The sequence below is a fragment of the Chenopodium album genome, chromosome 3 (genome assembly GCF_948465745.1).
Source record: "Chenopodium album chromosome 3, dcCheAlbu1.1, whole genome shotgun sequence".
NCBI lineage: Eukaryota > Viridiplantae > Streptophyta > Magnoliopsida > Caryophyllales > Amaranthaceae > Chenopodium > Chenopodium album.
In genome coordinates, this window is record NC_137836.1 from 83311810 (window position 1) to 83331005 (window position 19196).

Consider the following 19196-nt stretch of genomic DNA (forward strand, 5'->3'; position numbering starts at 1 on the left):
CTTTTTTTTTTTTTTTTTTTTTTTTTTTTGACATAAATAGGATTATTACTTGTGTATAACATAATACAACCAGGATGAGCACAACATTATAGACCTATAAAAAAAATATTATAGAACAACATAACTCATATGTAAACTTATTGTTATTTTTTAGCCTGTGCAATTCCCAAATTTAAAAGCTAGTTATGCAATACAAAAAAAAAAAAAAAAAAAAAAAGTACTCATGCTAATATCTTTTAAACGGGAATAAAGGAGACAAAATCTCCCTATTATACTGGCTAGACTAAGCTGGTATTATTGGCATATACTACTCCAGTTATATTTGAGGAAAGTATATTAGAGGCACAATACCATATTTGATATTCTTAGCTTCTAAATATAACCAAAAATGACTAAATATAGCAACTATTGGATAACTATCTTACTGGAAATCACCTAAACTAGTTAACAACAATTACCAAACACTCCTAAAAAGGTTGAGATTTTCAACAACAAATACAAAATGGTCAAAAACCCAAAATCTAAGTAAATATTTGGTAACCCTCAAATTAAGTACTTTTAAGTTTTATAAACACATTGATTGATTTCCCAACAAGGGTAAATCTGAAACTTCACATTTCCTAACTTTTTTCTTTTCTTTTCTTTCTTTTTTTTTTTTTTTTTAACTGTCTAACTAAATGAAGGGCTTTTCAATAGTTTCCATGCTTCGATGAAAACCCACCGAATCTAATGCGATGACGTGGCATTTCTCTAAAAAGCCTATTAATTTTGGATGTATGAGGTGGCCAAATTATTAAATATTAAATTATTAAAAATAATATAATAAAAAAGTAAAAATTAAATTAAATAAATAAACCCCACTTATCTGCATTTTGCCACTTCCATCGGTCCGTTATCACTTGGTCAATCACCTTATTTTTTGGAAATGAAGTACTTACTTTACTTAATTTTTTTTGAAATTCCCTTTTTATAATATTTAACAATTTCCAACTCTTATTTTGACCTAATATGTTCATATCTAATATACTTAATCAAATAAAAAACAACATAAAAGATAACAACAAATATACTTTGTATATCACAGCATATATAATAGCGTATATCTTAAATATTACGAGTATAATGAAAATCAAAGAATTGTCTTATGAGAGCGGAACCTCAACCTAGATACTTTTATAGGTCAAGTAATTATGAAAGGTGATAGGTGTTAGAAGCAATTAGCAAACAACAATAATAATGTTTGTTAAAAAGGATTACTAAAAGAAAAAGGGTCAGGTGAGCAGCAGTATTTATTCTGTATTTTGATGAAAAACACATTTTCTCTCTCCTTTAATTTTCTCTCACCCAAAAAAAAAGTCCTCTTTCATCATACAAAAACCCTAAACAGGGGTTCTTGTAATAAGAAGAAGAGGGGGGAAAACAAGCAAAGGAAACCCTTTTGTTAAATAGCCGCCGGAATTGATCTTGGTCGTTGAATAACCCCTTCTCCGATTATTTTCTCTCTCTAAATTTTCTCTCTCTTCAATTTTTTTTTACTCATTTTGCAGTTTTTCTGGAGGGGTTTTATTCTGTGTGATTGAAGTATTCAAACATGGCGTATGCTGTTGCTTGATCATCGTCCGGTCAATCAGACCCAGATAATCTTTTCTTTTATCCCATATTTTGTTTTGTGAAATTATTAATTGGGTAAAGAAAAAGATTGATTCTTGATCATTAATAATCATAATAATAATAACAATTGGATTTTGATGAATTTGGGGTTTTAGGGAATTAGGGTTTTGAAAAAGAAAACTGGGTGTAGTTGTAAATACTCTATATAAAATTAGGGTGTTTAGGGTTTTTGAAAAGTTTTCAGCTTTGTATGCAATTAGGGTTTCTAGGGTTTGTGGGTTTGGTGTAATTTGTCAACTTTTGATATTGTGTTGTTTAATTTGGGTGTGATAATGTTATCTGAATTGGGAAGGAGACCGATGATTGGTGGGAACAATGATGGATCATTTGGGGATGAATTAGAGAAGGAGATAGGGATGTTGCTCCGCGAACAGAGGCGGCAGCAAGACCCAGCCGATGATCGCGAGCGCGAGCTCAATATTTACCGGAGTGGTTCAGCCCCTCCCACTGTAGAGGGCTCATTGAGTGCGGTAGGAGGGCTTTTCGGGAATACTGATGCCTTTTCTGAATTATCTTTAAGTAAGAATGGCAATGGGGTTATGTCTGAGGAGGAGCTTAGGTCTGATCCTGCTTATCTGTCTTATTATTATTCGAATGTCAACTTAAATCCTAGGTTGCCCCCGCCCCTTTTGTCCAAGGAGGATTGGAGGTATGCTCAAAGGGCGCAAGGTGGAAACTCGGTGTTGGGCGGAATTGGGGATAAGAGGAAAGTGAATAAGACTGAGAATGGGCCTGGTAGGTCACCCTTTCTGATGCCGCCTGGGTTTGGTTCGAAGAAAGAGGAAAGGGAGACTGAGCCGGAAAAAGTCCAGGGGTCAGCTGATTGGGGTAAGGATGGACTCCCTGGGCTGCCAGGTATTGGACTTGGAGCTAAACAGAAGAGTCTGGCAGAAATATTTCAGGTAATAGTTTGGTGCAGTAATACTTCTGTGGCACTAACCTATTGTTTTGGCCTGTGTTGTTCTCTCCAAGTATTGGTATTGCTTGTTGGCGACCTTTCATATTTCATTATTGGAATAATACTTGTCATGTTTGTGTGATTATAACGTATACTTTGAGGCATGTTAATTTGTTTAGCACCAGGATTTGGTCTTGTTAACTTTTTTGATTGATAATTGCGGTGACTGGCTATTCTTCTGAACCATTCCAGACTTTTAGGGTGTGTTTAGCGGAAGCTGATTATTTCTTACCTTGTTTGTAAATGGACAAAGTTTTACTGGAGATTGTGCTGCACTTGACCATGTTTGCTTAATCTTGCTATTATATGGAGTTGAATATCTGTTCTTTACTGCTTTTAATTTGTGTTGGAAGAGTTAATTGTTCAAAGTGCTGGGCATATAAATGTTTAAGTTGTCTGCCTGCTTTTGGAGCCAACTCAATGCTCCATGATTATCCAATGCCCATGAACTTGCTAGTTAAGCTATCAATCTTAGCTAGTAAAATTTCCCATATCTTTCTTTCTTTATGTTCACCTTCTCATATACTGTTTATTATCTTATTTAATTCCTACAGAATGATTTGGGACGTTCTAATCCTCCATCAAGACATCCCTCTCGCCCCGCAAGCCGCAATGCTTTTGATGAAAATGTTGATACATTAGGGTCAGCTGAAGCTGAGCTGGCTCTTTTGCGCCGCGAAGGTTCGAATATTCAGGGATCTTCTGTTTCCCAGAGTCTTGCTTCACCTGCTTCATATTCCTATGCTGCTGCATTGGGCACACCCTTGTCTAGAAGCACTACACCTGATCCTCAACACATAGCTCGGGCTCCAAGTCCTTGCCCAACCCCAATTGGCGAGGGTCGGGCAGGAGCATCGAAAAAGAGTACTGCTGGTCCAAATGCTTTCAATGGCATGTCATCAGGAATGAGCGACTCTTCTGATCTGGTAGCTGCTTTGTCTGGCATGAATCTTAAGACAAATGGTAATCTTGATAATGGAAATCACTTGCCATCACAGATTGAACAAGACAGTTCTGATAACCATAACTACATGTTTAGTATGCCTGGTGGTCATGAGCATGTTAAGCAACATTCATATATGAAGAAGTCTGAACCTGGTCATCTGCATATGCCTACTGCTACTCACTCTGCTGCTAGAGGTAACATGGGTGGCTCTGATCTGAGGAGCCCCCAGGTTGAGCGTCCAAAACCTGGTTTTAATACTGGTGTTCCATACTCTAAGGGATCATCTCCATCCTCTCTAAATGGAGGAGGTTTGTCCCCTCATTATACTCAAATGGATGGCGCCGGGTCATCATTTGCAAATTATGGCTTGGGTGGGTTTTCCTTGAATTCACCTGTCATGGGAGGCCAAATTGGGAACTACAATCTGCCTCCATTACTGGAAAATGTTGCTGCAGCTTCGGCAATGGGTGTTCATGGGATGGATTCAAGAGTTATGGCTGGTGGTTTGCCTGGACAGAATATGCCAGCATCTCCAGACTCTGGTCGTTTAGGGAATCAAATGTCAGGAAATGCTCTGCAGGCTTCTCTTGCAGATGCTATGTATCTCCAGTATCTAAGATCTGCTGAGTATGCTGCACATGTTGCTGCTTTGAATGAACAGTCTCCCGATAAGTATTATATGGAGTTACTTCAAAAGGCATATATGGGTTCTGTGATATCGCCTCAGAAGTCACAATATGGGGCTCCTTTGGGGAACAAAACTGGTGGTTCTAATCATGGTTATTATGGGAATCATGCATATGGGGTCGGCATGGGTTACCCTGGAAGTCCATTGACAAGTCCAGTTATTCCGAACTCGCCTGCTGGCCCCGGTAGTCCTATCAGGCACAATGATTTTAACATGCGATATCCTTCTACGATGAGAAACATAGGGGGTGGTGCCATGGGACCTTGGCACGTGGATGGTGCCTTTGGATCCTCACTGTTGGAGGAGTTTAAGAGCAATAAGACGAAGTGTTTTGAGCTTTCAGAAATTGCTGGTCATGTTGTTGAATTCAGGTATATCTAAGTGTATGTTATGCTATCCTTTGTGTGCAACTTGCCAGTTAGATTTCTAATTATTGTGTTGTGCAAACAGTGCCGATCAGTATGGAAGTCGTTTCATCCAGCAAAAACTTGAAACTGCTTCTACGGAAGAGAAAAATATGGTGTTTGAAGAAATTATTCCTCAAGCACTTTCTTTAATGACTGATGTGTTTGGGAATTATGTGATTCAGAAGGTAAAATCTTTATTTATTTATTTATTTATCTTTCCCACTTATGTAGTATCTCAAAAGTAACAATTCCCAGTTAGGTACTGATTTGCACAGCTGCATTTGTCTATGATAGAATTGATTTATTACTAATATCTTTATCCACTCTACTCTTTGTTTACTGTACAACATCTGTTTGTATTTGCAGTTCTTTGAGCATGGAATGGATACTCAAAGAAGAGAACTTGCCATCAAGCTTGATGGTCATGTGTTGAACCTTAGCTTGCAAATGTATGGCTGTCGTGTTATCCAGAAGGTATTTTTATTCGCATGTCATCTTAATTGCTTTGGTTTTGTATTGAGGTGCCTTGTTTTTCAGATTGGGAGTATATTTTCTGCAGGCTTACTGTTTTGAAGATGTATTGAAGTTCTTAAGTATTATTCACACATACTTTTTGTTATTTTATTTGTAATGATTGTTTTAAAACCTAAAGTGCTGCTACCAAGCTTGTGCTATATTCCTTTCACGTCAATTGGTTTGAGTGTTATGATAAAGAATTCATATTTGTGTTATTGTTCCTTCTTGTTTCTTCATTTTGTTTATGTATTACTTGGGTAATGATTACTTTTCTATTGTAATTGTTTTGCTCTTAATATATGTGTTTGCTGCCTTGTTTATGGTGTTCATTGGCTTTTCAAATTAAGCCACCAATGCAGTTATCAATCTCTTTATCAAGTGTTATATATTTGAATACAAACAGGCTGGCTAACTGAAAAGCTCTGAATTTACAAATGGGATGGAGATGTTTTATTTTACAACAATATTAGTTTCCCAAGAATATGAAACATTGTTTATAGCCTGCTTTCTTGTTAATTACTGCATTTCGATCTGGAAGCTTATTATTTACTTATCATTCAATTTTAATATATTTCCTTGTAAAAGTAAAATTATATTGACTGTTGCTTTACTGTGATCTATTTGTTTGATTTCATATAGTCTATTGAAGACATATTAGATTTGGTGGTTTTCTTAGGACGTGTTTTACCTATTTTGGTTGGCAGGCCATTGAAGTAGTTGATCTGGATCAGAAGATTAAAATGGTTCAAGAACTTGATGGTCATATTATGCGATGTGTGCGTGATCAAAATGGGAACCATGTAATCCAGAAATGCATTGAATGTGTACCTGAAGATCATATTCAGTTTATAGTTGAATCGTTCTTTGATCAAGTTGTTACTCTTTCAACTCATCCTTATGGGTGCCGTGTGATTCAGGTTACTAGCTCAATGCTCAAGTTGCCAAAGTTATTGCATTTATGTTACTTGGTAAAAAGAAGCACTTTGTTTAATTGGTGTATTTTGTGTTTATAGAGAGTTCTGGAGCACTGCAAAGACCCACACACTCAGAGCAAAGTTATGGATGAGATTCTGGGTTCAGTTAGCATGTTGGCTCAAGATCAGTATGGAAATTATGTGGTTCAGGTTCGTTATCTGTATCTGGAATTTGTGTTGGGTCTGAAATTACACTGTATTTGAATGTTTGGCTATTATTGGATCTTTAATTAATAAGTCAAGTTAATAATAGAAGAATTATTTTTTAATCACATTAGTACTATCACAGCTTTTTATACGAGTCTGAAAAGTTGGGAATGCCTGCTTTTATGGCAATCTTCTGACGAATTACAATTTTTAATCCATCTACCGTCGGTCAAATCAATTGAAGTATAGACATTTGGAAACAAAAGGCTTTAATCTTAGGCAATTGTACATGAGTATTTAAATTAAGGCTTTAATTTCTTTCTGGGGATCACAGGATGTATAGTGACTTTTTTAGGTTCCCTAGGCTGCTACAAACATTCACATTTCCTCATATGAACTTGATGTCAACTTTTCCTTCATTATATATTCATGTGTATAACCTGTCACCAAGCAGAAAAAGTCATTCCCAAATTATTCAGTTCAATCTATATAGAAAGTAGATTCACTATAGATTTTCAATAGAAGTGTTTTTATATCACTAGTGCAGAGGATGTGGAAAGGGGAGGGATGGTGGAGGAGAAAAAAGGGATAAGGTGGTGATGTTTTGTCTGCTTGGTGTCTTCCTAGTTATGTTTCTTATCATGTTTGCTTATTTTTTTCATTTTAATACTTTGATGCTAGTAGATTTTAATATCTGATGACTTGTGATGCATAGTCACCTTTTATGAATGTTTCACACTTCTGTTGAGCAGCATGTGCTGGAGCATGGGAAGCCACACGAAAGGACAGCTATAATCAAGGAGTTAGCCGGTAACATTGTGCAGATGAGCCAGCAAAAGTTTGCTTCCAATGTTGTCGAAAAATGTCTGAGTTTTGGCAATGCTGAAGAACGAGAGATTCTGGTAAATGAGATGCTTGGAACTACTGACGAAAATGAGCCTCTCCAGGTAAATGAGATGCTTGAAATCAGCTTGGATCTAGTTTCCATGTTTTGCTTAATGCCTTCTTTCAAATTCTTTGAGCACTAACTTTATGATTTCTAGGATTTTCCTTCCATCTTTTTTCTTATGTGAAAGAAAAATATATATTTGTAGTGAAACTTTATTAACTGATTGGTGGATTTTTTTTTCCCCCTGCTAAGATTGCATGTGTGTGAACTACTCATCCTATCTGCATCAAGTGTTTAGTGATCAGGGTATTTATTGTCCTGTAACTTCTGTTGAGTACTTATCTACTGTGGGCTCTCTAAAATCTGAAGTCACAAGGGGTTGGAACTTAGCCTTGTTAAAATATGCTCAAGTGGGGTTGAGCTCCAATGCTCATGTTTGCACCTGCTTGTTGACTTCAAATTTTTATCTATATGGAAAATATGCAATTAGGTAGTATATTGCCTTACTCGCATAGTTGATTACTTCCTTCATTGATGCGTATTAAAAATAGTTTCAGCTGAAAATCTGAAGAAATTATTTTATGTACTTCATATGTCAAACTGTCGTATGCTGTTTGAGCCCCAGTATTTTTTTTTAATGAATTCATTTTTTGTTTTTACATGATATAACTTTCACTGCAATCATGCCTAAAAGTTTATTGATCACCCTCTTTCTTATTTTGTGCAGGCAATGATGAAAGACCAATTCGCTAATTATGTTGTTCAGAAGGTGTTGGAAACCTGCAGTGATCAGAAGAGGGAGCATATTCTATCACGAATTAAGGTTCATTTGAATGCATTGAAGAAATACACATATGGGAAGCATATTGTTGCACGTGTAGAAAAACTTGTTGCTGCAGGAGGTACACTCTATGATCTTTCTCATGTCTGCTGAATTTGTTGTACTTTTATAGTTTTATGGGGTTGAGAACTTTGGATAGTGCAATTAGTCTACTGATGTTGTCATTTTATTTTCTGTCATATGTTTTTACTCTTTAGAGTTGTGATTGATTAGATTTGTTAAGTGTTTTGACTTGCTTAGATGGCAAAATTTACGCAGGTTGATGTTTGCCTTTTTTTTTTTTTTTTTACTTAATGTATCTGATTTTCTGTGCTAATGTTGCAAATTGCTTTTCTTTCCTATGCAGAAAGGAGAATTGCCGGGCAGTCTCCACAGCCAATGTAGGTGGGATAGTGAACCAGTGTTTGTACAGCTGACTGAAGCTACTGTGCTTCATCTTTTTTCAGTTCTCTTTTTTCTTTCGCTTAAGATTTAGTCATTGCTCCGCCACTCCTTCGAAGGCTTGGTTAGGGAGCCCAGGAATAAAGGTTGTTGCTTTTGTACTTGGGAAATTGTACATTTTGTAGTTTTAAGGCTATACATAGAATCGAGCAAGCTGCACTGCAGATGTGATATATGCTTTTGCTCCTGCAGAGATAAAAGTGAGCATACAGGGGTGTAAAAAAAATCATTGAATGGTGAAGGGTAGGTTTTTTTTCTAGTGATCGTGACTGTACAAATGTGGCCATGTCGAGAGCTGTTGATGTTCTAGGAAGCTCAGAAATTTTCCTTGTATGGTATCGATGTTCTTTCTATTTCCCAGAAGAAAAAAAAAAGAAAGTACAATCTTGTTCAGCTAATGCTTCTCGCCTTACTCCCCTAACCCTATTTTTTTCGCATTCAGTAATCATTTTTCATCAGCATTTGACATAATTTGAAATTGAAAGAGCATCTACTGAGTTACCTATATAGTGTTATCCTCATTTGTTTAAGAGGATACAGTAGCAGGGAAATTTCCCTTCATACAAAGTAAAAAATACAGCAATTTTTTACAAAAGAAGAAGGTATACAAAATCAATTGAACATCGTCCATGATGAGCAATTTCAGCTGTTTCTTGTTCATAAGCATCCTAAAATAAATTTGAACATCATTTCTTGAGTAGCCATGTCACAAGCAACTTCTGGGAAAACCCAACAAAATCAGTGTGTCTTGTAGACTAGTAGAATCATAACATACCAACCATCAATTTGCAAAATTGCAAGAACTCGATAACGGGATTAATTTCTATTGATTCAATCATCAACTGATGTAATACAATTAGACAAAAATGAAACAAAATTTATAGCTAATCGTCTTCAAAATCATCATCAATTTTCTTCTGACCAAAACCTTTAGGACCAGCTCTAGCTTTCACTTTACCCTTCTTCCCAACTTTCTTACTCCTTTTAGCTTCCTCTTCTTTCTCAAACCTCTCTCTTTCTCTTTTTGTCAGAAACTCTGTCACAGCAATATATATAACCTGCTCCCAAATCATTCATTCAACATAAAATCAAAATCAAAATCAAAAATTGAAGAAAGTAGTAAAAATTAGACAAGAAAAGAAGAAGTTACTTACCCCAATGGTGAGGATTGAGAGGGCAACAAAAGCAATGAACAAAAGAATTGAAATAATAATGGAAACACCATCATCCCCAGAAGTTGTAGCAGAGACTATTTCCTGGGTTGTTTCTGATGGAATTACTGCAGCATCTTCAGAAGAAACAGCAGATAATGCCTTAAAATTTCTGGATTTTTGAGTGGAAAAATGGAGGTGTTTATGTTTGGATAAGGTGAGAGATGAAATGAGTGGTTGAGATTTGTAGTTGAAGATGGAAGTTGAAACAATGTTGTTTTTGTGATTATTATGATGATAATGAAGAATTGGTGATGAGAAAGGAAAGAGGGATGATGCTGTAGATGTTGCCATGATTCATTTGATAGTTTTTTTTGGCTCATCAATTAAAGCATTTTCTTTGAACAATAATGTTTTAGGAAATTAAGAGTACCTCATTTTTTTTAATTTTTTTTTTTTATGTCTAAATTATTTTGGACAAAATGCATTTTGAAGAAAGGCTTGGGCTTTTAGTCATTTTTATTAATGTCATAGGGCTTCTTGTAACAGTGTTACTTATTCTTTTTTTAAAAAAAGGTTGGTAAAGGAAATGGACCTTTTATTTTGATTCCTTAAATTGTTGGGCCTTGAGTTTGTACATTTTTACTTCAAACACTTCAGGTTTTTAACACTCTGGTCCTATCTATCTGGGTGGCTCAGTGGCTGGATACACTTCTGTGTTGCTGGCTCACACGTGCGAAAACTCGACTATTTACATCTTTTTTTTTTTTTTATGGAAAAAAGTCAAAAAACGTCACTCTTTATTTTAAGATCAAAATTGCGGCCTTCCTTTGCTGAATTACGAAGCACCATCCATCACGGTTAGATTCATTTTTTAGGTTTCTCTCTCCTTATCCAACGGTCAATATTATCTCACTCTCCACTATGACAGCTGTACACAAAAGCTCTCTCTCCTCATTGGTCTGTCATTTAGCAAAAGTCACGCCATTATGGTCAGTGTTGCTCCACTTACCATGAATTCCCTAAAATACCCTTTTCAATTAAATAGAAGCAAAGCTTAAAAAGTGCACCCAATTTCCACGCTGTCGCTGCCTTATTCGCTAGCCGGTAAGTGATTCTTACTTTTTGTCATTATGGATAATCACATGTCAGCTTCAACCCAGGGTTATTCAGTTTTTTTTCCAACATTTTTTGAAAAAAAAAACCCCAAAAAATATGTTTTTAATAATTTTATAAAATTGATTACTTTATAATGAAAAAAAAAAATCTAAGCAAAGCTTAATTAAATGCTTATTTCGAAAATATTAACCTAAAGCGAAAATAGAATAATATGAGTGTGTGACTATGTGAGGAAAAAAATACAAAGTATTAGAGTAAAAAGAATATCAACTAAGTCGTATTTCGTATTAAATAATTGTAGCCATAATCCTATTGTGGCAATTGGGTATAAAAAAAGTTTGCTAGAATAGTTACCTACCATAATAAACTACTCAAGCTTACAAAATAACTTAACTGGTTTGTAATAATGGTTTTTATACTCTTCGCCAAAAAAATAAAATAATGGTTTTTATAACTCACAAACATGGAGCATATATTGTTTAAGTAGAACACGAAAAATAAAAACCTAGTGTTGTAACTTGAAAGTTTAAAAAAACCATGGCAATCATGAAAAATGAATACTCCGTACAAAAAATGTAGTTTCATCTTAGTTAAACTTATTCTATTTATTTCGTACTCTGTACTTCGTATTTTAGAAAAATAATTTTGGATAAAATGAATTTGAAAAAAAATCATAAAAAATTATGGCAAAAAAATAAGAGCCTAATAAATTACTATAATTTTTTCGTGATTTTTTTTTGGCAGCTTCGAAAAATAAGAGCCTAATAAATTATCAAAATTTTTTTGCCTTTTCTTTATACTATTTTTTTTGTTTATCAACTGGTGAAATATAATTTCGATTTTTTTTTTCTTTTTAAAAAAATATTTATTCTACACCGTAGTAGATATTTTCATTTTCCAAGAGTGGATTATTGGGAGGGATATAAGATTATAAGGGCAGAGTGAATCAAAAATATCTTAGCAAAACCGTCCACATAAGCAGCTGATTATTAAGTACCGTAGATATTTATTTATTACGTGCACTTTTTGCCCCTCTTCTCTTTCCTTTCTCACTTGTTTATTTCTTCTTCCATCCAAACACCCCTTTACTTTCTCTCTCTACAAATTATTAAAAATTAATCAATCATCCTTTTTTCCTATTTTAATTTTAATTTTAATTTAATTTAATTTTTTTTTTATCATGGGAGAAGTTAACGGCGACTACGACGGCAGACTGTACATCGCCGGCGAAGAAGAAGAAGACGACGAAAAAGTTCACGAGTGGGAATTAGGTTTACCTAACTTTGCCGACATAGCGCCGTTAACTCAAGGCTTAATTCCAATCGAACTTTTATCGGCGTTCAACATCAAGCCGGAACCCTACCGGACCTCCGGCGAAGTCACCCAAGCTTCCGAGGACACTCTCTCCATCCTCTGCGGCGCCAATTACAAGGATTTCTGCGAGGAAAACAACGACGATGAGTCAGGGACGAAGAAGCAACGGAGGACTGATTCGCCGGAAGATGCTGATTCCGCGGCGGCGGAGGTCGCCGCGGATGCGGCGATGTGCGGTGGCGGAAACGGCGGCGGCGGGGAGAAGGCGGTGAAGAGGTCGAGGTTGGTGTGGACGCCGCAATTGCATAAGAGATTTGTTGATGTGGTTGGACATTTAGGGATTAAAAATGCGGTACCAAAGACGATCATGCAGTTGATGAATGTAGAAGGTCTGACTAGGGAGAATGTTGCGAGTCATTTACAGAAATATCGGCTTTATCTGAAGAGGATGCGAGGTGATTCGTTCGACGGCGGGTCGAATTCGTCGTCGGAGAACGGAAATGGGAATTCGGGTTCGGTACCGGTGATGCCGATGATGGGAATGGGGATGACAGGGATGGGGAATTACAATGGGTTTGAGCAGAATCAGAATAATTATAATTATAGTCAGAATCATAATCATAATAATAATAGTAATAATCATTATAATTATAATCAGTTTAGTAATGGTGGGAATGGGATGATGATGCAATCAGGGAATAAGTATGGTTCTATGGTTTCTTATCATCAATCTCCGACTGTTGGTCCTGGTAATAATTGAAGATGGAGCTGATCTTGGATCTTCTCTGTTATATTTTTATCACAAAGGTATAATCTTTTCTGATTTCATTAATTTTCAGCTTTTGATGATTTTGATCTTGTGTGATTGTTTTTGATTTGTTAGATTATTGACTGAAATTTTATTGTTTGATCTGTTCTGGTTCTTGGGTAGTTGGTTTTGTGCTAGATTGTTGTGTAGAATTGAAACTGGTTTTGTAATTTTTAGCTTGATTATCTTAGTAGGATGTGTTGAATTTAGAAAGTAGAAGGGTTTAACTTTAAAAGTTCTGATTTTCCTGCTCCCATTATTTACTGGATTGATTGTCAGTTTTTCACGGCTGTTAAACTGTTGTATGTTTGTTATCTTGATCTTTCAGATGTATTGTCAGTAAGATAGTGCAAGTCAGTCTGAAATAGTGATGAAATCTCACACTTTCACAAAATTTTGGAAACAAATGGGTATCTATCTGTCTTGGTTTGGTATTCCTTTATGTAGTAAGTTTATACTTGTTGCACATGGAGGCTTTTATACTGATCAAGAAATTGATGTGGTTGAATCGAGGGTGGGGGATTAACGTAGTATCTTTGGTCTTGAGTGTTATGTTTCGAATTGTCTTGTGTTTTAGAAATCATTATGGGTTGTATGATAATGGCGAGAGTTAATCTGAAAGTATATATCATGCAGCATGATTGTCCATCTTATTTTTGCTATTGAATAGGTTATTTTCCTTGTGCTAACGAGAGGGACACAGCCCCAAAACAATAAACAGTTTTTGATTAGATTATGCTTTGTATCTTATAGATTGAGTGACTGAACATTCCAACATTGGGAAGGTACTTCAGAAAACAGAAGTGCTTCACATAACTGACATGAAAGAAATTCAAGGGGATCAAATGCCTCCAACGTATGGACGACTCGTGTTCAAGTCTGAAGAAGTTAATACTCCTGTCTGGTGTATATCTTTCCGGTGTCAGTCTTGTCACCATGTCTAGAGGAAAGATTCTGTCATGGTTCATGTAGGTTATATATATATATATCACAGTCTCAAGGATATGATCTAACGTGTTTTTGGGATTGATGTACAATTGATTTTAGCATAACATTGTATCTTTCTTTTCAGTTGCGAAGCTGAAGCAACACATGAAAGATGAATTACATATTAACTAATAACAAATCTAACTGCTCTGTTGTCTTTGATAACCAAGCAACACCGTCTCAAGAATATGTTTTTAATGTATTTTTGAGATCACATTGGTTTAAGCATATAACTTTGTATCTTCTTTTTCAGTTGTCAAGCTGAAGCAACACAAGAAAGATGAACAACAGATTAGCTAAAAACTTTGCAGGTTTTTGCCTGTTCAGCATACAAGTGCATTGAGTATTTCTCTCTCATTTTCATTTGCTCCCTTTACCGACATTTTTTTCCCCTCCCTCTTTGCTTTTACCCCTTTCCGAGAAGTAAGGTAAGGGTGCCAAGGGGGGAGGGGGAGGGGGAGGGGGAGTGGGGTGGGGGATGAGCATCATTGTATATACATATATGTCTTTGTGTTCTGTACAGAAGTTGAAGGCCAATCTCAGGGTTAAGGTTAAGATTATGGGAGTTCTTTGGGTCAAGGGGTGGCTTGCCTAATTTATAACTATGATATGCTTATAGGGGGCATGTTTGGGTTATTTGGGGTTGTTAGATGCAATATTTTCATATCACATTTACTAATCTGGTAGTTTCTCTTCTTTCTTAGGATAGATAGCTGAGAGTCAATGCATCCAGTTTATGTTCTCCGAAGAAGTTGATTGGATTCAAATGGGTATGTTAGAGGGTGGGTGGTGGCAGGAGGGGTGATGCTTTACCCATTCAGGGTAGTATGAAAGTGGAAAAGGAGGTACGATCATGAGTTAGAGGGTCGTTTGCAACAAAATATCACCAGAGGTATCAATCGGGCGAATATGATGCATTTTGCTTTAGAAGTTTAGATTGAGTAGAACCTGGAAAGTAAGTAGTGTGATATATGTTTCTTGGACTAAAATCACTGAAAATCTAAAGGTGGAGGCCGAAGGTGACACTTATCTTTTATGGTTTGAACATGGGATTCTTATAAGCTTTAACTCTAAATCAGAAATTTAGGATTTTCCAAGGCCTTGCTTTTTACAAAAATGCAAGTGGTCTTTGTAGATAACCCTCAAGTGGTTGGTGGTCCATTTTTCCGAGCTTCAAGTGTTTGATTGATTAAATCTTTATGAGCTGTATTGGTGGCTAAAACTCCCCTACCCCTTGCAAAAATATGTACGTATAAATAAAAACACAGCTTGTGTAAATTAACCGAGGGCGTGTTCAGGTAAAACAAGTTTGTAAAAACTAAATTTAGATAATTCAAATTTAGTTTTAATAAGCGATACTTAAGTTCAATTTACTCCGGTGAAAAGGGTAAACAGTTTAATGTGTTGTTAATTTCTATTTCTATTTGTTTTATGATACAGAGTAATATATTTCTATTTCTATTTGTTTTATGATACAGAGTAATATAACCATCAAACTATTTATACTATAATATCTTACCTTAGCTGTCATTGCAATATTTTTATACAACAATAAAGTTATATACATTTAATTGATGTAAAGCTTTGTACTCTGGTCCCTTTGCACATATAGTGCTTTTGTGCAATGGTTGATAGTTGATTGTGTGGCTACGCTAATATGGTTAGTCTATATATGATGAATATCGAATATCAGCTTTCTTTTAAATGTGTTTATGTATCAATATTAGAAAATATTGTGAGGATGCTGTTTTCAGGATTAAAAATTATGGTGTATTAGAGGTTTACCAACTCTTGTAAAAAATGCAAGAGTGAAAAGTCAAAAAGGTCATAAAGTACTTTCAAATTTTCTTGAGCAATCACTATGAAAGGATTTTAACCATTAAGATCAATGCATTTATGTTGGTTATTATAATATTCGAGTTATTAATAGAAATCTTTAGTGTTACCAACTTACCAATTTTTGGGTTAAAAGTTTAAGATCACGTAAGTTTATATAAATTGGTAACGAATTACAGATTTATAACGAGGGTTAAAGGGTTGTTAAGTGTCATGTGTCAAAGTCAATGAGGTTATTTTCTTACGACATGCCATTTGCGAAAAAAATAAGTTTAGGGGTCATTAATAACTCATGAAAACATGACCTTGTCAAGAACCTAAAACACCATCCTCATTTGCCAACAGCCCAACAGATCGATCTGGAAGGGACCACCATATCTTCTTCTTGCAACTTGCTGTAATTAAAAATCTTATCCATAATAATAAAATATGATTCCTTGAATAATACTACTATAGTACTTGGTATAAAATAATTTGATTAAGCAAGAACGACCAAACTTCCCAATAACAAATTTAATGGCAAATTGCGGTTTTGAGATGATGTAAGAGTTCTACCTCCAAAGTAGAAAGGATTAATTAATAAAGATGAAACAAACCCAAAAATGACACAATTCCAAAAAAAAAAAAAAAAAAGTGCTGCTTTTTGTTAGCAAATTTGCACAAAAATAAAGTACTTGCTCATCAGAGTCATCACCCTACTAACTTAAATTATTTTCTAAGTGGATAAAGTGACCTTTTGGGTTGTCAAAGGTGACATTCTAGATAGTGATGATGTGAAATTACACTTAGGTTTAATGTATACATAATCTAAACAACAGAAATTGTTTCCATTTAGGTACAATATATGGATGTCTCTTGTTCACCCCTTCTTAGGGAAGCTGTTGTGTATCAGGCAGCCTCTATCCAGCTGCACCCGGGAAAACTATTCGATCTCTTCTTCTTCATCAGCTTCTTTAGTCTTGCGGCATTTGCCCAACTTCCTGCTCCGGCGTATAAATTTGACAACAAACTTGTCCCAGAACCCTTAGGTTCGAGTTCTGACAGGTGGTCTGCTGCTACTTCTGCTAGCTCTATGTTACCATGTTGTCTACAGGCTCCTAATAATGCTCCCCATACGAACAAATCAGGTTGAATAGGCATTGCGTTGATTAAATCATAAGCCTCGGTTAATTTTCCTGCTCTACCAAGAAGATCTACCATACATGCATAATGCTCAAGTCTCGGCTTAATGTTATAATCCTCTTGCATTGATTCATAGAAAGTTCTTCCGAGCTCTATCATCCCACCGTGACTACAGGCTGTTAGCACTGCAGTGAATGTCAAGTGACTGAGCTTCCCTGCATCCTCAATTTGCATCCTCTTGAAAAGTTCTATTGCTTCATTACAATAACCGTGGTTAGCATATCCAAAGATCATCGAGTTCCATGTAGGGGTATTCCTTCTAGTCATGTTACGAAACAAAGTTGATGCCTGAGATATACATCCACATTTAGCATACATGTCTATAAGCGCGCTTTGCACATATATATCCTGCTCTAGTCCAACCCCCAAAGCAAAACCATGAATCTCCTTCCCCCATGACACATTTGCTACATTAGCACAAGAAGATAACAGAGTGCTGACAGTATTTGTATTCGGAAAACATCCAGAATCCATCATTTTTCGGAATGTGACAAAGGCTTCATCATTTTTAAAATTCTTCACTAATCCTGATATGATAGAAGTCCATGACACCACATCTGGCTCAATCTTGTTATCGCGCATCACTTGGAAAAGCTCATCTACCATTAAACTATCCCCTGCTTGTGAAAATCCTGCAATCAAAGTATTCCATGTGACCACATCAGGCCTCAATTTCATCACTTGCACATTCTCTACAAAACTCAATGCCTCTTTCACTAACCCTGCATGAACATACCCTGCAACCATAGCATTCAGAGCAACCATATCCTTCTCAATCATGTTGTCGAAAACCTTCCTCGATTTATCAACAAACCCACATTTTGAGTACATATCTATAAGAGCACTACCAACAAATACATCATTATCAAACGAACTCCTCAAACTGAACCCGTGTATCGCCTCTCCGGTCCGCCTTTCTAACAGATGTCCACAAGCTTTAAGAGCACTAGGAAGCACAAAATTGTTAGGCTTTACACCTTCTGCAACCATTTCATATAAAAAATCCAATGCTTGCCTGTAAAACCCACATTTGGCATACGCCCCAATAAGGGTTATCCATCGCCGATAATTACTCATAGGCATTTCATCGAACACTTGGTGTGCAATACCCAATTCCCGACATTCGACATACATTGCAATGAGCTTGGAAGCAATATGACTTAAATTAGCTAAGCCATTGATGATCAAATGAGCATGTAACGCTTTACCCGACTTTAAAGATCGATTTAGAGTGTAATTTTCGATGCATTTGATGTAAGAATCTGAGGATGTTTGAAATGAACGGTTTATGAAGTGGGTTCGGTTGTATGATGTCAGAAATATGGTTAATCTGAAAATTGGAAACATTTGTTTGAATTACTAACTGATTTTCACTAACTAAAAGTAATAATCAGATTACATTGTACTATTGTTGGTACGGAGTAGTACTACTCTGTTTTATCCGTACAAACTGACTTCATGTCACGATCTAGCAGAACTGTAGAAGTACCAATCTAGCTCTGAATGACATGTTCACCATAACTACAACTGTACAAGCTCACTTCTAAACTGCAGAAATACCAAATCTACTACCAATAGCTTTTTGTTTTAACTAAGCAATAACGGAGTAATATTATAGTTTATCAAAATAAAAAATAATTGGGTTTAAGATTAAAATTAACATAAAGTTGAGTGTCAATACATATGTTAAGTTTTTTGCAAGAAAGAATATGTCAAGTTAGTAAACTAATTGTGAATCTATCTTTAAATGAGGAGAAATGAGGGGATAAAAAACTAATGATATCACTATGGAATTTGGAAAAATTTTCAATAGTAGATACTTGAATTTAGGAGATTTAGAAACATTTTCTATTCACTTACGATTATACTCTTTTTTATGAGGAAACATACAACTATACTCCGTACAAGACAATCCTCAACAGTATTGCTAAAATGGGTAAATACAACTTAATCTCTGAGATTCACAAAATTTGTTTATCACATGGCAATTTTGTAAATAAATCAACAACTTTTTCCATAAAAATGGGTCCTACAGTGATGATGACTAGATAAAGTTGTTGATTTATTTACCAAAATGCCATGTAATAAACAAATTTTGTTTATCCCAGAGATTAACTGGGACTTCCTCAAAAGCTAATATGCCATAATATAGTTTTGCTGTATTGGGACAATAATTGTTGGTTCAACAAATTGTGTGCAACAACACCTTAGCGTCTTTCATCAAGACGTCCCTGAAGCAACATCAAACGTGCCGCTTACCACTCGAGTCAACTTCTTTTTTTTTTTTTTTTTTTTTTTGATAGAAAGTCAACTTCTTATTT

General features: G+C 35.6%; 3 protein-coding genes and 1 pseudogene across 3 annotated transcripts; 2 read left to right on the forward strand and 2 right to left on the reverse strand.

Annotated features, from left to right (window-relative positions):
- Window positions 1-1308: 1308 nt before the first annotated feature.
- On the forward strand, window positions 1309-8876 carry LOC145624571 (pumilio homolog 1-like). The gene is made up of 9 exons (XM_081677624.1): window positions 1309-2573; window positions 3184-4634; window positions 4714-4855; window positions 5037-5144; window positions 5891-6103; window positions 6200-6310; window positions 7060-7254; window positions 7924-8098; window positions 8384-8876. The coding sequence occupies exons 1-9, from the start codon at window positions 1944-1946 to the stop codon at window positions 8419-8421; spliced, it is 3063 nt and encodes a 1020-aa protein (XP_081533750.1). The 5' UTR covers window positions 1309-1943; the 3' UTR covers window positions 8422-8876.
- Window positions 8877-9279: 403 nt separating this feature from the next.
- LOC145624573 (uncharacterized) lies at window positions 9280-10156 on the reverse strand. Its single transcript, XM_081677625.1, has 2 exons — window positions 9633-10156; window positions 9280-9536 (listed from the first exon to the last, which is right to left on the reverse strand). Exons 1-2 carry the CDS (start codon window positions 9981-9983, stop codon window positions 9363-9365), a joined length of 525 nt encoding a protein of 174 aa, XP_081533751.1. The 5' UTR covers window positions 9984-10156; the 3' UTR covers window positions 9280-9362.
- Window positions 10157-11674: 1518 nt separating this feature from the next.
- On the forward strand, window positions 11675-13970 carry LOC145624574 (transcription factor PCL1-like). The gene is made up of 2 exons (XM_081677626.1): window positions 11675-12869; window positions 13624-13970. The coding sequence occupies exon 1, from the start codon at window positions 11929-11931 to the stop codon at window positions 12820-12822; it is 894 nt and encodes a 297-aa protein (XP_081533752.1). The 5' UTR covers window positions 11675-11928; the 3' UTR covers window positions 12823-12869; window positions 13624-13970.
- A 2273-nt stretch (window positions 13971-16243) lies between these two features.
- LOC145620473 (pentatricopeptide repeat-containing protein At5g59600 pseudogene) lies at window positions 16244-18222 on the reverse strand (annotated as a pseudogene).
- Between the last annotated feature and the right edge of the window lie 974 nt (window positions 18223-19196).